We start from the raw sequence: 20736 nt of genomic DNA, 5'->3' as shown, positions 1-20736 counted from the left end.
AATGTGAATAGGCCAGGGCTAGTGGCACACACCTGTAGTCCCAGCACTTGGGAGGCTAAGGAAGGAGGACTGCCACGAGTTTGATGGCTGCCTGAACTACCTAGCAAAACCCTATCTCAAAAAGCCAAAAAAAAAAAAAAAAAAGTCTATGGATTTGCCCTACTCCTGCCACTTTCTAAATGGACAAACACTGCTCAATTTTTTTAAAATATACTTTCTATCTTAACCTTTCCCTACCAAGGTATAATCAAAGGACTTCAATATACATGTCCATAAGAAGCTGCCTATAAAACAATTTCCTGTGTTTACATTGTTCCTTTACTAGTACTTTTGGGTTGTTGTTAGAGGCCTCACAGTTTAATTACCAACAGAAGTCTATGGGCCGGGGATTTAGCTCAGTGGTTTCGCCGCCTGCTACACAAGTGCAAGCGCAAGGTCCCGAGTTCGATTCCTGATACCAAAAAAAAAAGAAGTCTATTGCCAGGTGTTGTGGCACATGCATGTAATCCCTGCACTCCAGAGGCTGAGGCAGGAGAATTGCCGTGAGTTCAATGCCAGTCTGGACTACATAGCGAGACCCTGCCTCCAAAAGAAGAAGAATGAAGAAGAAAGAAGAAGAAAGAAGTCTATTATCCCTCAATTTAGAATCATACCGTGGTAGACCTAGAATGAACTTTAGATGCCATCTAATCCAAAGACAACAAATAAGTGTTCTCACATAGCAACCTATTTGTCATGACTACCTTACAACATTAAAGCAGGCTCTGAGCCAGGTGTGGTGGCATATTCTTATAATCCCATGTATCTGAGAGGCTGAGGCAGGAAGTCTGTGAGTTTGTTCAAGCCCAGCCTGGTCAACTTAACAAGACCTTGTCTCTAAATTAAAAATTAAAGGGGCTAGGGATATGTTAATTAGTGCTCCCTGTGTTCAATCCCCAATACCACTCTCCCAAAATTAGGGAGTTTATTTTTAAATAAACTATCTGAAGGCTTAGTTAACAAAATTCTTAGAGTTACATAGCCCATCTTAACTATCCACGTATCTTTGATTTTACATATCTTGAGTGAGTTTTTACCATGCTTGGGTTTCTGCCTTTCAGGTCATCACATTTATTTTTAAAAGCTGTTACTTGTCTAACATAGTAGGAAACAAGGTCTGTGTGATCAATGTGACCTTGATGGAAGATTTGCAGCTGTTTGGGAGAAGCCAGAAGTCTTTACTGGTCCTGATAATTCCCTTACATTTTGAGTATGCTTAAGGTGTGCAGGTAGTAGGAGCTGTTGGGCCAGAACAGGGTAACAGATTTGTGGCTTATGGCCTTACGGTCTTTATTTCTCCCTCTCAGTCCGTTCTTAGTAGACTGATGGAGGATTTAATGCAGAAGACTTGGAAGTGAATAGAACATAAAAAAGAATTCAGTAACATGACTGTAGTTTTATTGCTAATCATTTACAAACATGATAGAATGTGGCTATTATTCCTATATAACAGATGAAGCAAATAGTTGGGTGGTGTAAACCTGTAATCCCAGCACTCCAGAGTCTGAGGAGAAGCTGAGGAAGGAGGAGCATCACAAGTTCCAGGCCAGCGTGGGCTACATTGTGAAATGCTGTCTCAAAAAAAGGAAAGGGAAAAGGGAAAAGGGAAAAAGGAAAAGGAAAGGAGGCTTAGGAGAACTTGCCTAAAATCATAGTTTAGTAGGTGGTAGAGCTGGAATGAGAACTTGACTATCTGACTCCAAAGCATATACCCTTTCCTCAAGATTACTTCACAAGAAAAGAAGGTGTTTGACTGATACATATTTCCTTCAACTTCAGCATGATCTTACATCTGCAAGACCTAAGTTATCCGTTTTAGAAAATTTAAAGTGAAGTGTCTGCATATTTTATGTTTTCTAAGTACATGTGTTTTGTATATATACATATGCATTCACAAAACATTGTAATGATGAAGAATTTGCAGCAAAATCTAACTTTAAAAACCTTTTTTAACTCTGAAATTCCAATTGTTATTATTTCTTGGGACAGAAATTGAAGTGAGCACTTAATTTCTTTTTATCACTTTTTTAAAAAGCTAAATATTTAAAAGATCAAGGTAGATCAAGGATTTAGCTCAGTAGCACTGTGCCTGCCTCATAAGCACAAGGTCCTGAGTTCGATCCCTGGTACCAAAAAAAAAAAAAAAAAAGATCAAGGTAGGGGCTGGGGATTTAGCTCAGTGGTTCCACCGCCTGCCTTGCAAGCGTGGGGACCCAAGTTCGATCCCTGGTACCAAAAAAAATAAAATAAAATAAAAGATCAAGGTAAAACAAAGTATATGGTTGTGGAAAAATAACCAGTGGTAAATTTCCCACCTTCCCTGAGGCAGTCTGCAGGGCTACATGTACACTAACTGGATTGGTGCCTTCTTCTGAAGGCAAATGGCCAAGCCTAGAACAATGAAATTTTGTCCAGAAAAGATTTCTACTCTGAATCACCGTTCACATACAAGCAGTTTAGAAAGAATTTTCCATTCCGACTCAAACGGCCAACTGTCCTAGGGATACAGTATCAGGGCACTCTAACAAAGTATATAACTGAGGCTACAAATTAATTTGCCTCACCTGAGTGAATAATCTCCTTTTTTCAAATTATTCAATATTTAATCTCATCCTTAGGTCAGACCTATCCCCATATTAAGCTTGTTCCCATTGTAAAATGTGACTATTTATTGGTTAGGTTAATTTCAGTATCTAGAAGAAATAGATGCTATCACAATCACATTTTTTGTGTTATACTTTACATTTTTTAAGTACTTCTATATGACCATCACATTTGAACAATGCAGTATAACAACATTCAGTGAGGTTTCTTACAAAGAAGTACAGGATTCTGAGCATGAAGCAGGCTAGGAATGTCATGGAAGAGGAGCCTTACAACAAGTCATGAATCTGAATCCAAGCAAAAGAGTTGGGTCTGAAAAGACGAAAAAGTGTGCCCATCAACCAACTCCATTTCACTCTGCAAGCCCTCTGACCACCTGGCAAACATATTTCCTTGAACATGTCAAAGATGACCAGGTAAAGCTAAAATAGGAATGGTTCTCTGAAAAATGGCAGAGTGCAGACTCAAACTAGGCCACCTCGGTTTTAATCCCAGCTATACTACTTACTAATTGTGTAATCTTCGGCAAATTATTTAATGTGTCTCAAGATTTCTATTCTCTACTTGAAAGGGTGCGTGACTATACTGTTTTAAAAGGCAATCTTTTGCTAATACTTCTATTCCCTTTCCCTGCATTATAATCTTTATAACACCAGTAATGAATTAACAATATCTTTAAATTATTTACATATTCTCACCTCTCCCATTGCAGAAAGCATGCTCCATGATAGCAAAGATTTTTGTTTTGTTCAATGCACTGTTCCCAATACATTAGAATAAATGCCTGGTATACAGGAAGTACTCAAATATATAATAAAAAGTATTTACAACCTGGAAATTGTGGAGTATGGCTCTGTGAATGAAAACAAAAATGCACCTAGAGGGCTTGTATGAAATGTACCCAACAAAAACTAATAATATGAAAGTCTACAACTCATAGGACTTAATAGTTAACCTCAGAGTTGGAGTCACTCCTTCTAATGCTATCCACTATAAACCAACACACATCAGTAGAGAAACAGTTAGAGAACAGGACAAGTCAAGGAATTTGGGATCTGTCACCAATCCCAAGGCTGTGGAGATGAAATCCAACTAATGGATTTGCCCTTTACTTCCTTGTCTGACTCTGGCATCCATGAAAGTCACACACAAATGAATTAAGTGAAGAATGATGGGGATTTAGCTCAGTGGTTCCGCTGCCTGCCTTGCAAGCACAAGGTCCTGAGTTCGATCCCCGCTATCAAAAAAAACGTGAAGAAGCTGAAGAAAAATCACCTTTTGTTCCCCATCTGAGAAAAGGACCAGGCCCAAAAGGTAAGTGAGAATAACAACCAAACCATCAACTTGTGCTTTGATAATGTCACAACTAAGCAAATATTTTACATGATTTGTAAATGTGACCCCTGAACAAATCATTTCTCCCACTATGGCTGTAGCTTCTAAGTATATTCAAAAGAAAGGGGGGGGGTGCACTAATGTGCTCTATAATGTGGAGAGCTGGAAATATGAATGAAGATATGGACAGCAGTTTCACTTTTTTATTTTTGGAAAATCAATATCCTTTTGTTTTAGAAAGAAAAGTCAGGAGCCACTGCAAACAAAGAGTTCATGTTAAAGATGCTGTCCACCACTTTTCCCCAGAGAATGATGCCCGACAATCCTATTTAAAAGCTGCCACCTGAGCTAGGCCTAGTAACATGTGTCTGTACTACCAGCTATTTAGGAAATTCAGGCAGGAGAATCATGAGTTTGAGACTCTGCCTAAATAAATAAATACTGCAGTCTGCACCATCCAACTCTTGGTGGTTATCATCTCACACGTCATGCTCTACTTCATCTTTCGTCCAATTCATTTACTGTGATATACTACACAACTGACTTGAGTTTATTTTTATTGTCTGTCTCTACCAGTTAAACTGTAAACTCAAGAAAAAACAAGAAGTTTTATCTATTTTCATATCCTAATGTATTCCCTAAAAGGCAGGCATAACTATCAATTAAAAATATCATTTGGGGGCCAGGGATTTAGGTCAGCGGTTCCGCCACCTGCCTCGAAAGTGCAAGGTCCTGAGTTCAATCCCTGGCACCAAAAAAATATATATTTATCGTTTGGGGCCGGGGCTCATTGGCACAGCACCTGCCTGGCAAGGGCGAGGTCCTGAGTTCGATCCCTAGTAGCAAAAAAAAAAAAAAAAATCATTTGAAGACTGAGTCAGATGGATAATTATAAACACACATCCATGAGACCCTTATCTATTCTCTGGGAAATGATCACAGTATATACATGGCAGGAAGGAGAAAAGGGAGAACAGTCTGGTGGTTAAATAGTCTGCTTTTTTTTTGGTACTGGGGATCGAACTCGTGTCCTTGCGCTTGTGAGGCAGGTGGCGGAACCACTGAGCTAATCCCCAGCCCTGCATCTGCTTTTCAAGTAACAATATCTCTTAAACTTCTCTTCCATTTTCCCTCATGTATTTCTGGGGGAAAAAAATTCTCATCTCCCAAAAGCACAAAATCAGTCATTCAAAAACTTGAGAGTTTGGGAGGAGAACAATTTTTGAAAGAGGTGGGAAGAACCTGACAGAATGGCAGAAATTTTATCCCCAGACTAAGATCTGGAGCCAGCAGAGACCTCAATTTTGCTTCTTAAGGATAAATGAGAGGTTAGAAGAATAATAAAAGAAAATTTAATCCAAAAACATCTTTACAATCACGAAACACAATCAATCACTTGTAATATTACTGACATAAAGTGGTTTTTGCTTTTTTCTTCTATAACACTCTTATTTTCAGGGCTGGGGATTTAGCTCAGTGGTTCCGCCATCTGCCTCGCAAGCACAAGGTCCCAAGTTCTATCCTTGGTACCAAAAAAAAAGCCTTGTATTTTCAAATGCTCATTTTTAAATTCTGTGGTATACTAAATTTTATGTAGCCAACTATATATAAATATTCTGGAAGTATCTTTAAGTGGTTTGCCTCTGAAAGAGGGTAGCTTTGGATTACTATAATAGTAATAAAAGAGATTTTGGAATGCTATGAGCATATCACTTTTGCTATAAACAGAGTGAAATCAGTCTGAGCAAAGAGCACAAAGACAGTGAACTCAACAAACAGAACAAAGAAAGCCATTTGGAAAACCCCAATGATCAACCAACTTCTTGATCAAGCTTCCAGCAGGATGGTGGAGGAGGATCATGAGCAAAACAACAAGAGAAAAAAACTGTTTGGATTAGTCTGCACTGGAAACTACCAAGGGAGTGTTACATTCCTGCATAGAAGACACAGGAAATGGAAGGAAAGCCTTTGGAAACTGATGCTGAAAAAGACTAAATTTAATTAAGCGCATCCAGATCAGCAGCCAGATGTTCCAAACATCCGGCCCATAAAAGTATCTACTGCAAAGGCTGGGCCATCAAGGTTGCTGATGAGTACTGGAAAATTTCCAAGACCAGGTTTCTTTAGAGATGCAAAGAATAAAAAGAAAACACAAACACACACACACACACACACACATACACACACACACGCTTGGGTGGGTGGGGCAGCAGAGCAGCAGAGAGAGACAGACAGAATGAATTAATGACCAATAATTTAGACATTATTTAAGATAAGAAGAAAACTCAGGCCCCAAAGCAGACTTTTTTTTTTCTCTTCCTTTTTTCCTTTCATCAAGCTGGCAGGTTCCATTCCTGATCCCCAAGAGTTAACATAGGCTTTGGAAACAAAGCTAAAACAAAATTTTAAAAGTATAAGAAGAAAACAATTTAATATGATTAATCAAATGCAAAAGTGAGCCAAATTGGAGTATCCAAGATACTTCCAATCAGAAACAAATGGGAGTTGCTGAGACAGCTACCAGCTTGGAGAGCACATGTTTATGTATTGAGATAATCCATCCAGGCTATGCAGGAGAAAAGGAAGCACAAAGACTAAAATAAGAAAATGGAGGGCTAATTATGAGTCCAGCCCCACCTCCTGCTGAGGAATTATCCTCCGGTTTCCTAGAGCAGTCTAATAATCTGACACATAAACTAGCAAGGCCCTCTACTCTTCAACACTGTGCCCACCAAGTCACTCACTGCCCTGGTTCCAGATTCAAAGTGATGCAAGTGAATCCAGCATTATAATGGTGACATGCATTTTCCCCATGGTAGACACATCAACAGGGACCTCACCTTGTCACTGTCATCATGACAAATGTGGTCGTGATGGATGGACTGGCACTGAAAAGAAGCACCAACACTACCTACAAGAAAAAGGGAGGAAAAGTTAAAATGCGATAATTTCATATATTTAAACTTCTTTATCAACTAAAAGTACTTTTCCACCCATTACCCCATCTAATCCTCAACAATCTTTGTAAGTAAGGCAGGACAGGAATTATTATTCATGCATTTTAACAGGAGAAAAAACAGACAGGCTGATTCACACAAAGTAGCAATAAGTGAAGTAGTGGGTCTCAACTAAAACCTTGTTATTCAAACTCCTAATTCACCACTTTCTACCTACCAAGTAGTCTACTTTCAAAGTAAGGCACTTAAGTAAATATGCAGCCTGAAGGCAAACTCCTAGTAATGAAGAAAATAATTATACTCCTTTTCAGACTATACATACTTTGAAGACAAAAATCTGTCCTATAAATTCTTACCATATGAAAACAATCTAATCTATAACCAAAATTTCAATGCTTCTATTACTTTAAATAGATACATTTAATATATACAACATTTGTTCTCATTGTTGTTTTTGGAGTTTTTCGTTTTGTTTTGGGTTTCAGTTTTTTGAGACAGGGTCTCACTATGTAGTAGTTCAGGCTGGTCTGGAACTCACTATGCAGCCCCAGCTGACCTCGAATTTACAGTGATCATCCTGACTCACAAAGGTGTGCACCACCACACCTGGCTAACATTTGTTAATTTAAATAACTATCCCCTAATAACAAATGTTATATGACAACAGTCACATTGTAATAGGAAAACAAACCAATATTCAAAATGAATGGAACAATTATGCATTTAAAAACTTTGATTCCTACCTCACACCATACACAAAATGATAGCTCAAAGATCTATGCAATTAAAAAGAATTATTATAAAAAAATAGGTTTTCAAAATATTCTCAGAGTAAGAAAAATCTTTTGAAAGAAGATACTAAATCCAAAGTCAAAAATGAAAAGTCAGCACACATGACTTCAGAGCTGAACCAAAGGCTAACAAAACTGCTCTTCCTTATGTATAAGATTTTAACTTTGTTAAGCTGATTAAGAAAACTTGGCAACTACATTAGGTGAAAACAATGCTTACCACAGAAAGTAATGAACTGGTAATTTCTAGATGTGAAATTGCTGTCTGGAGAAGAAGCACAATAAATACCTAGGTAAGAAAGACATGTTTCTGAGCTTCCCTGAGATTGGTGGCTTGTAATAATACTTGTCCTACTAATCCTAATCCTCTTCCTGGCAAAAGATCCTGAAAACCATGCTTATGGAGTTCTTGCAAGAGATGCCTTCTCCTGTGGGAATTAGGAGGCTCTGCACTCAACCAACATGGATGACGTCTCTACGAATCTGAGCCACCATATGCAGCAGTACACAGACTCAGTGTCTTACTGAGTTGTGGTTTCTGTCCTATTATACTTCTGAATAAAGTGGTGCCAGAGAGACCCATGGTGGTTTTATCAGTCTAATTGCATTAACATTTAGTTGAACCTAAGAAGATAACTCACCAGCACCCCTGTGAGCATTATACTTGACAGATACCATATTTTACAAAATCTACAATGTCATCAATTCAGATATCCAATTTTCCCATATGCCCTTAAGAATGCTGCCGACTGGGCCAGGGATTTAGCTGAGTGGTTCCACCACCTGTCTGGCAAGCACAAGGAATGGAGTTTGATCCCTGGTACCAAAAAAAAAGAATGTTGCTGACTAAATTTGACACAACCCTTAATATGAAAAATTTTATTTTAGAGGTACTCAAATAACTTTTAGACTTGTTTAAATATAGGTTTTTATCCTTTATTCTACTTGTGTGTTCATAAAATAATAGAAAAATACAGTTCTACAAATTCAAAATACCAGAGACAGAAAGAGAAATTCAAATTAGTATGGCAGAGAAAATTATTTAATAACTAAAAAGGATAACAAAATACCTTAACAGATCAATTTACCAGTTAACTTCTTAAAATGTACAGATCCAATAATCCCTGAGACAATAATTTACTAATCTACCTAATAGAGCCTCTCAACTTATTTTATATGACACTGATTATAAATGAAAGACAGCATTAAAAAAAGAAAGCATCGATCCCCGGTACCAAAAAAAAAAAAAAGAAAGAAAACGAATAATCTTACTGATAAACACAGGAATATAAAATAAAATTGCAGCACACAGAATGTACGTAGCATAGTGAATCGTATTAACACAGTCGGGTCATCTTACCATGGAAAGCCAAACTGAACCAATAAAAGAAAAATTAAAGATTTGGAGGTATATCTTAGTGGCAACACACTTGCCTAGCTTGCATAAACCCTGGGTTGGATCTCCAGAACTGTTTAAAAAAAGAGGGCCGGGGATTTAGCTCAGTGGTTTCGCCGCCTGCTGCGCAAACCCAAGGACCGGAGTTCGATCCCTGGTACCAAAAAAAAAAAAGTACAAAGATCAAGCATTAGAGTAAAAATGATCTTTAGAGGTTTGATCACAATATTTATTTTTCATTTCTATCTTTTTCAAAAATAAACTTGTCAATAAGTTTAACAAGTTTTTGCTACTGAGTGTCAATTCTAAGTAAAATGAAGTACAGTTGCCAAAACTGTACAATTATGGATAAGAATAATATAAACCAGAGCCAGGGATTTAGCTCAGTGGTTCTGCCGCCTGCCTCACAAGCTCAAGGACCCAAGTTCGATCCCCAGAACAAAAAAAAAAAAAATACACACATACACACACACACACACACACACACCCCATAGAATTCTTTCTGGTACTGATTCTAGTTAACATATCCTAAATTCATAATTTGAGATAAATAAAGATCCCAAACATTAAAATATTCTGGGACTGTAAAATGACTAATCAAAACAAAATAATGCATTAAAAAACACAGTACACAGAGCTGGAGGTATAGCTCAGTGGTAGAATGCTCGCCTAGCATGGTCTAGGGTTCAAGTTCCAGTGCCATGCCATCATCAAAACCTTGGCCTCTAGACAGCTGGAGAGATGAAGGTTGAAAATTCATTATTTAGACATCCTAGGTAGGAAAGCAATACAATCAGACTCTGGGCAGAAAACTCTTTTTTAACAGGGGAGAAAGGACCAGAAGAGTACTGAGTTTACCACAGGGGCAAATCTGACCAAGGTTGACTCTGGGCTTCACCTTCTTAAGTAATTATCTAAGCAAGAGAAAAGGTTGGGTAGGGTCCAAAAATTGAGGTTTGGGAGCCTCTGAGTTGCCTCTTAAGTAGTCAAGGAGAGAGAAAGGCACCGCCCTTAGCTGGGTAGCTGCAGGCACTTGGTTCTCCTGGACCACAAAGCTCGTCCCCTTTGGAAATTCCTCTGCTGCCCAAACTTTTTAAATCTCTCCGGGCCTGGCAAGAGCCCACCTCCTCAAAGACCTCACTACTGACTAGAAAATGGGTCACACAGCCTGACTTTGTGCCCATTTGAGTAAGGAAAACCCCCGCCTGATACCAAGCCTAGCACTGGTCCACTTCACTGTGTGCCTGGGGAAAGCCATTTCCTGCTCCTTAGACTGCAAGTTTTGGGGCTTCACTAGAATCGGGGGCGGCGGGGGGGAGTACATTTAAGGCTGCTGGCCTCTTACATACCTCTCACTGCACCTTCTCAGCATTTCCCCAGAGCACAGCCAACTTGGCCAGCAGCTCCCATTTCCCCAAATGGAAGTGGTCCAAAGGCACCTTGCCACCAGTTCAGGATGCTTGGATCTTCCCAGTGCTTCAGGGTAGGGAGGACCAGGGAGGTGCACTACTAGATCTCAGGTCATTTGCTGGCCCCTGACACTTTTGAGAAAAATTTTCAAAGGCTCCCCATATCCTCTCTTCTCCAGGGCTTGGGTAAATCCTCTTTAAGACTCAGGAGCTACAGAGAGCTGGTGAGAGATGTGATTTATACATTAGAATTTAGGGGGTGCTAGGGTCTTCCTCTTCCCTCCCTCTTGTGAAGGAGTTCTTTTTTTTTTTTCTTTTTTTTTTCCTTCTGCTTCACATCTTTCCTGGAAGATGTGTCTCAGCAGCACAGATCCAGGGCCCCCAGGGATTAGAAAAGGGTGAAAAGGCTCAAAGCATCCTAAAGAAGCCATCCTGCCTCAGTTCAGCACACTGTGACTTTGCCTTGTAGACAGGTGCAGGCTGTAGCAAACAAGGCTGCAGAGAGAGGAGACCCAAACTCCAGTAACTTTTCAAAGCACAAGACAATCTGTTGGGGGTAGCATCAAGATGCCAAGTGCAGTGCAGATCAGGAGCTCTCCAAAAGCAGCTTCTTCCTGCCTGAGTAAGGATGCAGTTTCTGAGGCCTTGTTCAGCCAAGAAGAAACACAGAAAGCCTAGATCTCTCACTTAACCACCCCTGACTACATATTGGTGAAGGGAACAATTCAACAGGAAGAGATAACAATTGTAAATATACATCCAGATAACACTGGCACATACAACTTGATAACACACACTACTGGACATAAAAGGTCAGATAAACAGTAACACAATTATCCTGGGGGACTTCAATGCCCCACTATCACAAATAGATCAATTAGACAAAAAAATCAACAAAGAAATAAGAGTTGAAACATACCTCAAAGCAAATGAACTTAACAGATCTGTTAACTTACAGACTGTTCCACCCAACAATAACCAGAATACATATTCTTCTCAGCACCACGTGGAACTTTCTTCAAAATAGACAAAGTACTAGCTCATGAAGCATGCTTAAATAAACACAAAACCATCAAAATTCTCCCACGCATATTACCAGATCACAGTGCAATGACACTAGAAATCAATGACAAAGAAACCACTAAAATTATACAAACATACAGAAATTAAACAATACACTCATCAATAATCAATGGGTCACAAAAGAAATTTGTTCTAGAATCAAACTATAATGCCATTATCACAAAAACCTATGAAAGGAGTCCTAAGAAGGTTTGTAACTATGAACGCCCACATCAGAAAAACACAGCAAGCCCAAATAGATAACCTAATGATGCACCTCAAGATCCTAGAAAAATAAAAACAATCTAAATGCAAAGTGCGTATTAGTACAAGGAAGGAAAATTATAAAGACTAGAGCAGAAATTAATGAAATTGAGACCCCAAAAATGCAAAGAATCAATGAATCATGAGGGTGGTTCTTCAAAAGAATAATCAAAAGAGACAAATCCTTAGCCAATTTTATCAAAAAAAGAAAACAAAAGACCCAAATCAATGCAATTAGAAATGAAAAAAGCAAAATCACAACAGACACCGATGAAATCCAGAAGAGCATTAGTAACTACTTAAAAAACCTAGGGCCCAGGGATTTAGCTCAGTGGTGCCACCACCTGCCTCGAAAGTGCAAGGTCCAGAGTTTGATCCCCAGTACCAAAAAAACAAAAAAACAAACAAAAAAACCCACCCTGTACTCCAATAAAATGGAGAATCCAGAAAAATGAACAGATTCCTAGATACATATGAATTACCAAAACTGAACCAAGAATACATAAAAACCCTGAATAATCCAATAATAGGCAATGAAATTGAAGCACTAATAAAAAACCTAGGGATGGCGATTTAGCTCAGTGGTTCTGCCGCCTGACTCACAAGCTCAAGGTCCCAAGTTGGATCCTCAGTACCAAAAAAAAAAAAAAAGTTATAAAAAATCTACCAACTGAGAAAAGCCAAGGACCCCATGGATTCACCACTGAATTCTACAAGGACTTCAAGGAAGATCTAATACTACTACTCCTCAAATTCTAATGAAATTGAAATGTAAGGAGTACTTAAAAACTCATTCCTAGAAACTAGTGTTACTCTGATTCTAAAACCACACAAGGACTCAACTGAAAAAGAAAACTAATGGCAATCTCTTGATTGAACCTAGACATAAATAGTCTCAAAAGGACACTGGCAAACACAATGCAACAAATCATCAAAAACAACATATATCATGACCAAGTAGGCTTCATCTTAGGGACTTCAAGGATGGTTCAACATACACAAAACAATAAATGTAACACACCACATAAACAGAGGCAAGGACAAAAATCATATGATCATCTTAACAGATGAAGAAAAAGCCTCTGACAAAATTCAACACCCATTCGTGATAAAAAAAAAAACCCTGAAGAAAATAGGTTCAGAAGGACCATATCTCAATCTGATAAAATCCATTTATGACAAACCAATGAGCCAACATCATATTAAATAGAGAAAAACCTAAAAGATTTTCCCTCTAAAATCAGGAACAAGACAAGGATGTCCACCATCACCTTTCCTGTTCAATATAGTACTCAACAGTTTAGCCAGAAGGCAAAAAAAGAAAGAAAAGAGATAGGTACAGGAAAGGAAGAGGTCAAATTATTACTTGCAAATGACACGATCCTTTTTACACAAGAACCAAAAAATTCCACCAAAAGATTCCTAGAATAACCAAATTCAGCAATGTAGGAGGATACAAAATCATCACACAAAAATCAACTGTTCCTGTATGCCAACAATGAACCCACTAAGAAAGAAATTAGAAAAACAATACCATTCACAGTAGCTTCAAGAAAATTTAAAGACTTAGGAATTAACCTAATAAAGGAAGTGAGAGACCACTATAACAAAAACTATAGTACTCTGAAAAAGGAGATTGAAAGGAACATCAGAAAATGGAAAGACATCTCCTGTTCCTGGATAGTTAAGAACCAATACTGTCAAAATGGCCACATTTCCCAAACTGATAGATGTAACACAATCCCAATCAAAATACCAACATCCTTCCTCACAGAACTAGAGAAAACAATCCTAAAATTTACATGGAACCAGAAGAGATACAGAATAGCAAAAGAAACCCTGGGCAACAAGAGCAAAGCAAGAGGCATCACAACCCCAGACTTTAAATTATATTACAAACCTATAGAGATAAAAAGAGCCTAGCACTGGCACAAAAATAGACAAGTATTCAGCCATCTGATCTTTGACAATCACAAACATACACTGCAGGGAAGATGGCTACACACATGCAGAAGGACTGACTCTAGACCCCTATCTCTCACCATGTACTAAACTAGATCAAAATAAATCAAAGATCTAAATATTAAAAGAGACAATTGGGCCGGGGATTTAGCTCAGAGGATTCGTCGCCTGCTGCGCAAGCGCAAGGACCCGAGTTCAATCCCCGGTACCAAAAAAAAAAAAAAAAGAGAGACAGAGACAGTCTGCTGGAAGATAAAATAGGTAAAACTCTTGAAGACATAGGCAAAAGCAAAGATTTTCTGAACAGAACCCAAACTGCACAAGAAATACATCAAGAATTAGCCAGGCATTCATTGTGGCTCATGCTAATAATCCCAGCACTTGGGAAGCTGAAACAGAAAGATCACAGCAAGTTTGGGACCAGCCTGGGCTACACAATGAGTTTGAGGCCAGCCTGAACTGTATAGGTAAGAAGCCCAGCATCTCTCTCTGCTTGGGAAGAGATGCCTTCTCCCTTGTTCTCACTACTTTAGAGAGCCACTGGTTTGGAGGAGGGCAAGGCAATACACAGGGTAAAAAAAAAAAAAAAAAGATATTAGACCTTAAAAACTATTAGTTCTCTCAGCCTTGAATACCACTACACATTTATATTAAATACTCTCTACCTGCACAAACTAGAAGAAATTGAAGGTAAAATAAGCCACACAGGATCACTTCATATCACCATATTTCAAATCTGTGCAGAATCAAGCTATGCATGAAAACCAATTGGGGGTGGAGGAGATTATAAAACTAAAAAAAATAAGAAGTAACTTTTAAATTCATTTATTTATTTATTTTGGTAGTACTGGGGATTGAATCCGGCACTGAACTATATCCCCATCCCTTTTTAAAACAGGTTTTCTCACTAAATTGCCCAAGTTGACTTGGAACTTGAAATCCTCTCCTTCAGACTCCCGAATAATGGAATTAAGGAGTGCACTATCACATCCAGCAAAAAGTGATTTTTTAAAGAAAACAGAACATACAGATTATATTCAAACTACTTCTAACATCATCACTGCCCCCCAAAATTATTTTTACTTGCTAATAAAAAATGGTACTTGCTGATAGAATCTTTAGACCTAAAGATGAGTAGTGGCAAAAAAGATTTTGCCATGAGAAGCTTAAATTTTAATCTTTAGTCTTCCTTCCATTCACAAGCTATAAGACCTTGAACAAGGGACTCAATTTTTTTTTCCTTACTTACCAAAAAATGGTTAAGTAGTTATTATCAAAAAGCTAACAGTACCAATATCCTTTCTCTGGTCTCCAAAACTTGGCATAGTTTATAACTGAGAAAAAAATCTTAGTGGTATTTATCAATAGAATAGTGGTTCATTAAAATTGCCTTTCCTTCTTATGGACTACTTATTATACAACCTTCCTGAAAACTACTGGCATGGAAATGCTACCAAAATAATAGTGTTAAGTAAAAAAAGCAAACTATAAAATAATAATTAAATATACTACACATTCTATTCATCTAAACATAGAGATTGAAAACATACAAACTATTTTTTGTTTGGTTTTGTTTTTGCAGCTCTGGGGATGGAGCTCACAGCCTTGCTCATGCTAGGCAAGTGCTCTACCATGGAGCTATATCCCCAGCACAATATATACAAATTATTAACAGAAATTATCCTTGAAAACAATAGTAGGACTGGAAACATGTTTATATATTTTGTATTATTTGCCTCTCCTATAATTACAAGCTCTACTTGTATAATTAAAAACTAATAAAAAAAGTATTACTTGTATAATTAAAATGAAAATTATTCATACAAGGCATTTACATTACCTCAGATATTAAATTTTACCTATCTTAACCATTTGGTCTTTATTAGTGCATATACCTCAGATACTGGCTTATCCTTTTTATCCAACTATTTTTCCCTCTGAAGTAACTCATGATGTGACTGCCTTAAAAATCTCAAAAGCAGGGGCCAGGGATTTAGCTCAGTGGTTCCACCGCCAAGCGCAAGAACCAGAGTTCGATCCCCAGTACCAAAAAAACCAAAAAACATAAACAAGCAGACATATTTTGGATTCCAACTTCCAGCCAATCTAACATACCTAAAGCCAAGCTGGGCATGGCTTCATGCTAAATATAGGGGGCAGGGAATAAACTGCTAGTAGAGGAATGGTAGCAGAAGAAAAGATAAGAAAAAGCTCAATGGAAAGGGGGCACCCTTCTTTATTCTGTCATGCACTGCTGAGGTAAAAAATGGTCTTTTCCCAGTCCGGTAGATATCTATTATAACCTCAACTATATGTGTGTAACATTGCCAAGCTCTTCATAAACGTCACTTGACCAGTAAATAATTAAATTTATCTAATTTTATTTTGCAGGATTTTTACCTGCTCCAGGCTTTAAATTACCCTACTAAACCTATTTTAATATTGATTATATTATCTGTCAAGGCCTGGGATTTAGCTCCGTGGTTCCAGCACCTGCCTCGTACACACAAGGTCCCGAGTTTGATCCCTGGTACCAAAAAAGAAAAAAAAAATGATATATTATCTGTCAAAACTGTCACACTGGGTGTGGTAGCACATGCCTGTAATCCCAGCATTCAGGAAGCTGAGGCATGAGGATTGCTACTAGTTGAGGCCAGTCTGGCCTACACAGTGAGTTCAAGGCCAGCCTAAACTGAACATGGAGACCCTGTCTCAAAAAAACAAAAATAAAAACAACAAAAAACACTTGTACACTGCTTCCTAAAAGGTTTGCTTTGGGAAGTTAATACTAATGTATAATAATGACTTTAAGACCATCTAAATTATCCTGGAAAGTGAGCTTCTGTTCAAAGAAATAACAGAATTTAAGGAATGACTACCTCTAAGAAAGATTATTTCCTAGTATATTAAACCATCTGTACTTCCAAACTGATTCACAGGGAAAATTAGATTGCAGGGCTATTAGCTATTACCACTGATGGCTGGGCTTGGTGGCACACGCCTACAGTCTCAGCACTCATGAGGCTGAGTCAGGAGGATCATCATGAGTTTGAGGCCAGCCTGGGCTACAAAGTGAGTTCGAGGCCAGCCTAAACTATATAGTAAGGCCCTGTCTATTCAGCTCAGTGGCATCACGCCTGCCTTGTAAGCGCAAAGTCCTAAGTTCAATCCCCAGAACCAAAAAAAAGCTATTACCACTGAATATTATTATCCTGTTCTTAGACATCAATCATAACATGTATTCTTTATATATACTATATTAAAACATCAATTCATAAGTTTCTGAATAATTATTTAACCTTGTCATTCCCCCTAAGAACCACCAATAATGCCCTAGTACTAGAATTTGAAAAAGTCAAATTTTCTGTTGGGCATTCAAAGTTCTATACAATGTGCTCTGGCCAATCTTTAGTAGTAGTCTCATTACTATCAACATCTTATCAAAACCTTTGCTGAGCCCTGCCATAAATTTCTTGTCCTCTGAACCTACCTTTATCTGTCTTGAATTTTGGCATAGACTTCAACCCACCTTTAAAATTCTACATGATCTAAAAAAAAAAAAAATACTGCTATCTCTGACATGTTTGGGCCAGGGATTTCGCTCAGCGGTTTCGCTGCCTGCTGCGCAGACACAAGGACCCGAGTTCAATCCCTGGTACCAAAAAAAAAAAAAAAATACTGCTAAAATTCTACCTGATCTATTCTGCTATGGAAGCCCACACAGCTCTGTAGCAGCCTCTGTTGCCCGGCAAGCAGCAGGAGTGGGAGACCTATAGGGAGTACTCTAGAAACCCTGGAAGCGGAAAATGAACCCTGCAATCTTCATGAGAATAAGCCCACATTAGCTGGGGGGTGAGATAACACAGGGAGGAGAATCAAGGTGCCCTAGTTTATAGCTCACTGTCTGAAGGTGCCTTGTCAACCATCAGAGATTCTGGCCTGTGTCCTTGCAGCCTAGTCCAGCCCAGGCCTGCTCTTGTAAGGCACTGTAAGAAGAGGAGCTTGCATGAGAGAAAATGCTCCAGAGGGAAAGGCAAGGAGCCAACAAACTGAGGGGAAACTAAGTAGCCAGCAGGAGGAATAGGCCCCAGGAACACCATGGTGGTGGGGTTGTACTGAGAGGTACCTAGGAAGGACACTAGACACCCCTGAAATCATGAAATGCTATGTTGTTTCAATATACCACAGGCTTTAATTTTCTTTGTTTCTTTGGATTTTTGAGACAGGGTCTCCCTATGTAATTTAGGCTGGCCTTGAACTCACCATATAGCCCAGGCTAGCCTCAAACACACAGTGCTCTTCCTGCCTCAGCCTCCTAAGTGCTGGGATTACAGGCATGTACCAACACACCTGGCTTCAATATACCAAAGAATTTTCATCAGAGCGGGGCATAAAGCATGTATTCCAAAAAGTAATAAATCAAAGATATGAAAACTGTGCCATTAGCAATTTGCACTTAAGGAAAGACTGGGAAACTGTTGGTGGGTATGAAGAGGAAAAAGCTTCTAATGGACTAAAGCAATGTGTGAAAACTAAAAGTAAAAACAACAACCAACAGAGATCAAGAATATATAACATCTTCTGGGGATTTAGCTCAGTGGTGCCATCGCCTGCCTCGCAAGCACAAAGTCCTGAGTTTGATCCCCAGTACAAAAAAAAAAAAAAAAGAATATATAACATCTCAGAAAACATCAGAATTTATGTCACTTACTTGTAATGAGCCATGTTATTATAATTAAACATTCATATCAAATTATTTTTTTCCTTTTTTAAAAAACAGGATCTGACTAAGCACTTCAGGCTGGCCTCAAATTCACAGCAACCCTCCAGCCTCAGCCCCCAGCCCCCAGAGTGCATGGGATTACCAGTGTGTACCACCATGCCTAACTGTTCACATCAAATTATTAAACATATCTTTTCCCCCCCAAAAAATTTGGGAAAGCTAAAAATGGGTCTTTAAAAAACAAAGAAAAAAAGAGGGTCTAGCCCATGATTCAATTAGTTACTTGAACAATTTCAAATGTAGCCATTGGATCAAATTTTCATTCAAGCATTTCTGTAGATCTGAGATTTTAAAAGGATGAACAATCTTCTAAATGTGATCAAGATTTCCTTTTTAAAAGTTCATTACTCTGCAATCAATAAATATGTATTTCCTATACCAAGATACAATTTTAATAAATATGGGAGGCTAAATATCATTAATGCTTAATCAAAATCCAGATACACATATTTTGAAAACTTAGGACACAAAAAATGAAAACGGGAAAGCAGTTGGTGAGGGCTCTACTCTGCATTATTACTAGAATATTCATAATGGACAGAAAACTTTTCAATATAATGAAATTCATAACAATTCTAGCCATGGCCCAAATCCTAGTAAACACCAGTGTTTTCATATTCCAAAGAGTATTTACAAATGTGATAAATCTGGGAGAATCTTTGATCACTGCTCAAAACTATCTATCAAAATATCCACACTATACAATTTTTATAATTATACAGAATGTGGCAAACATTGTATCGATGAGTCTACTTTTAGCCAACAAAAGACAGTTTGTACTAGAGAGAAACCCTACAGATCTATGCTCAACACTTGCTCAGAGAATCCATACTGGAGGGAAACCCTACAAATGTAAAGAATATAGCAAAACCTTTCATCACAGCTCAAATCTTAATACCAGAGGATTCATACTAAAAAAACTCTACAAAAGTAAAGAATGTAGGGCTGGGGATTTAGCGCCAGTGGTTCTGGCGCCTGCCTCGCAAGCTCAAGGTCCCAAGTTCAATCCCTGGTACCAAAAAAAAAAAAAAAAAGTAAAGAATGTGATAAAACTTTTAATCAAATTTTACATCTTATTCAGCAACACAGAATACATACTGGAGAGAAACCCTACCAATGTAAAGAAGGTGGCAAAGCTTTTGTCCAATATTCACATCTTAGAAACATCGCAGAATTCGTGTTAGATAAAGATTCTATCAATGTAAAGATTTTAGAAAAGCTTATAACCATTTTTCACATGTTACTCAGTATTACAGAATTCATACTGCAGAGACACCCTACCAAAGTAAAGAATATGGAAATATATTTAACAGAAGTTCAGTCTCAACCAAAGAGAAGTCCTGCTGGATAGAAACCTTATGTATGTATTGACTGTGCAATGACTTTTTTCAAAAATATTCACCTCTTAATGGGGAAAAAATAAGAACCAAGATACATCATGTACAGGTACAAACACCCAATGATAAATGTAAACGAAGTGTATACCTAAAATGTACCAATAAAAGAACAAAAAAAAATTCACCTCAGAACATCAAAATATTTATATTGGAAAAAAATCCTTTATAAATGTAAAGGAAAAAGAAAGTCTTTATTCTCTTCTCAGACCTTAATATATGTAAGAGAACTGTTATTGGAGAGATATATAATTATAATGTGGCAAATACAGTGGTATCTTGGTTCATAAACTACGATTTGGGGGAAGATGGCTGTGTTTGTGTTTGTGTAGAGAAGATGGTCATATTTGTCACCTGATGAGTTTGCCATTGGAAACAAAATTTCACTGAATTCTTTTGCTTGCAAAGCAAATATTACTGTATTACAGCAGTAACTTGCTTAAAATTTACTGGGCATCAATATTTGATGTGGTAGAAAAGAATAAAGCCTCTGAGATATGAGAATAGTGCAAATAACTCACCTTTAAAGGGACCTAGGCTTAGTATATAAATTCCTTAATAGCTTTATTTTTGAAAGCTGGATAAAGCCAAACTCTCACATTGGTCATTGTATCAGAAGAACAATACTTCTTCCTGAATTTTTATGCTTTATCTTTTCCCACAGAATATACAGGACTCCTCGGTGCAGCACCTACCTGGCAAGCTCGAGGCCCTGAATTCATTTCCCAGTACCAAAAAAA

The 20736-nt window shown here is 38.0% G+C and overlaps 1 protein-coding gene across 4 annotated transcripts in view; it reads right to left on the bottom strand.

The window, feature by feature from the left end:
* Rnf38 (ring finger protein 38) overlaps positions 1 to 20736 on the bottom strand; it is a 142397-nt gene that overhangs the window by 80266 nt on the left and 41395 nt on the right. For all 4 annotated transcript variants that reach the window (XM_087184250.1, XM_087184251.1, XM_087184252.1 and 1 more), the window contains exon 2: positions 6819 to 6889. In XM_087184250.1, the coding sequence (XP_087040376.1) occupies positions 6819 to 6889 (71 nt within the window). The remainder of the gene's footprint in view (positions 1 to 6818; positions 6890 to 20736) is intronic.

This window comes from Heterocephalus glaber, unplaced genomic scaffold (assembly GCF_053883595.1).
Source record: "Heterocephalus glaber isolate CG9 unplaced genomic scaffold, H.glaber_assembly_v1.0 deba00001481, whole genome shotgun sequence".
Lineage (NCBI taxonomy): Eukaryota > Metazoa > Chordata > Mammalia > Rodentia > Bathyergidae > Heterocephalus > Heterocephalus glaber.
Note: the sequence above shows the minus strand (reverse complement) of the source record. Positions and strands in the feature narration are given on the sequence as shown.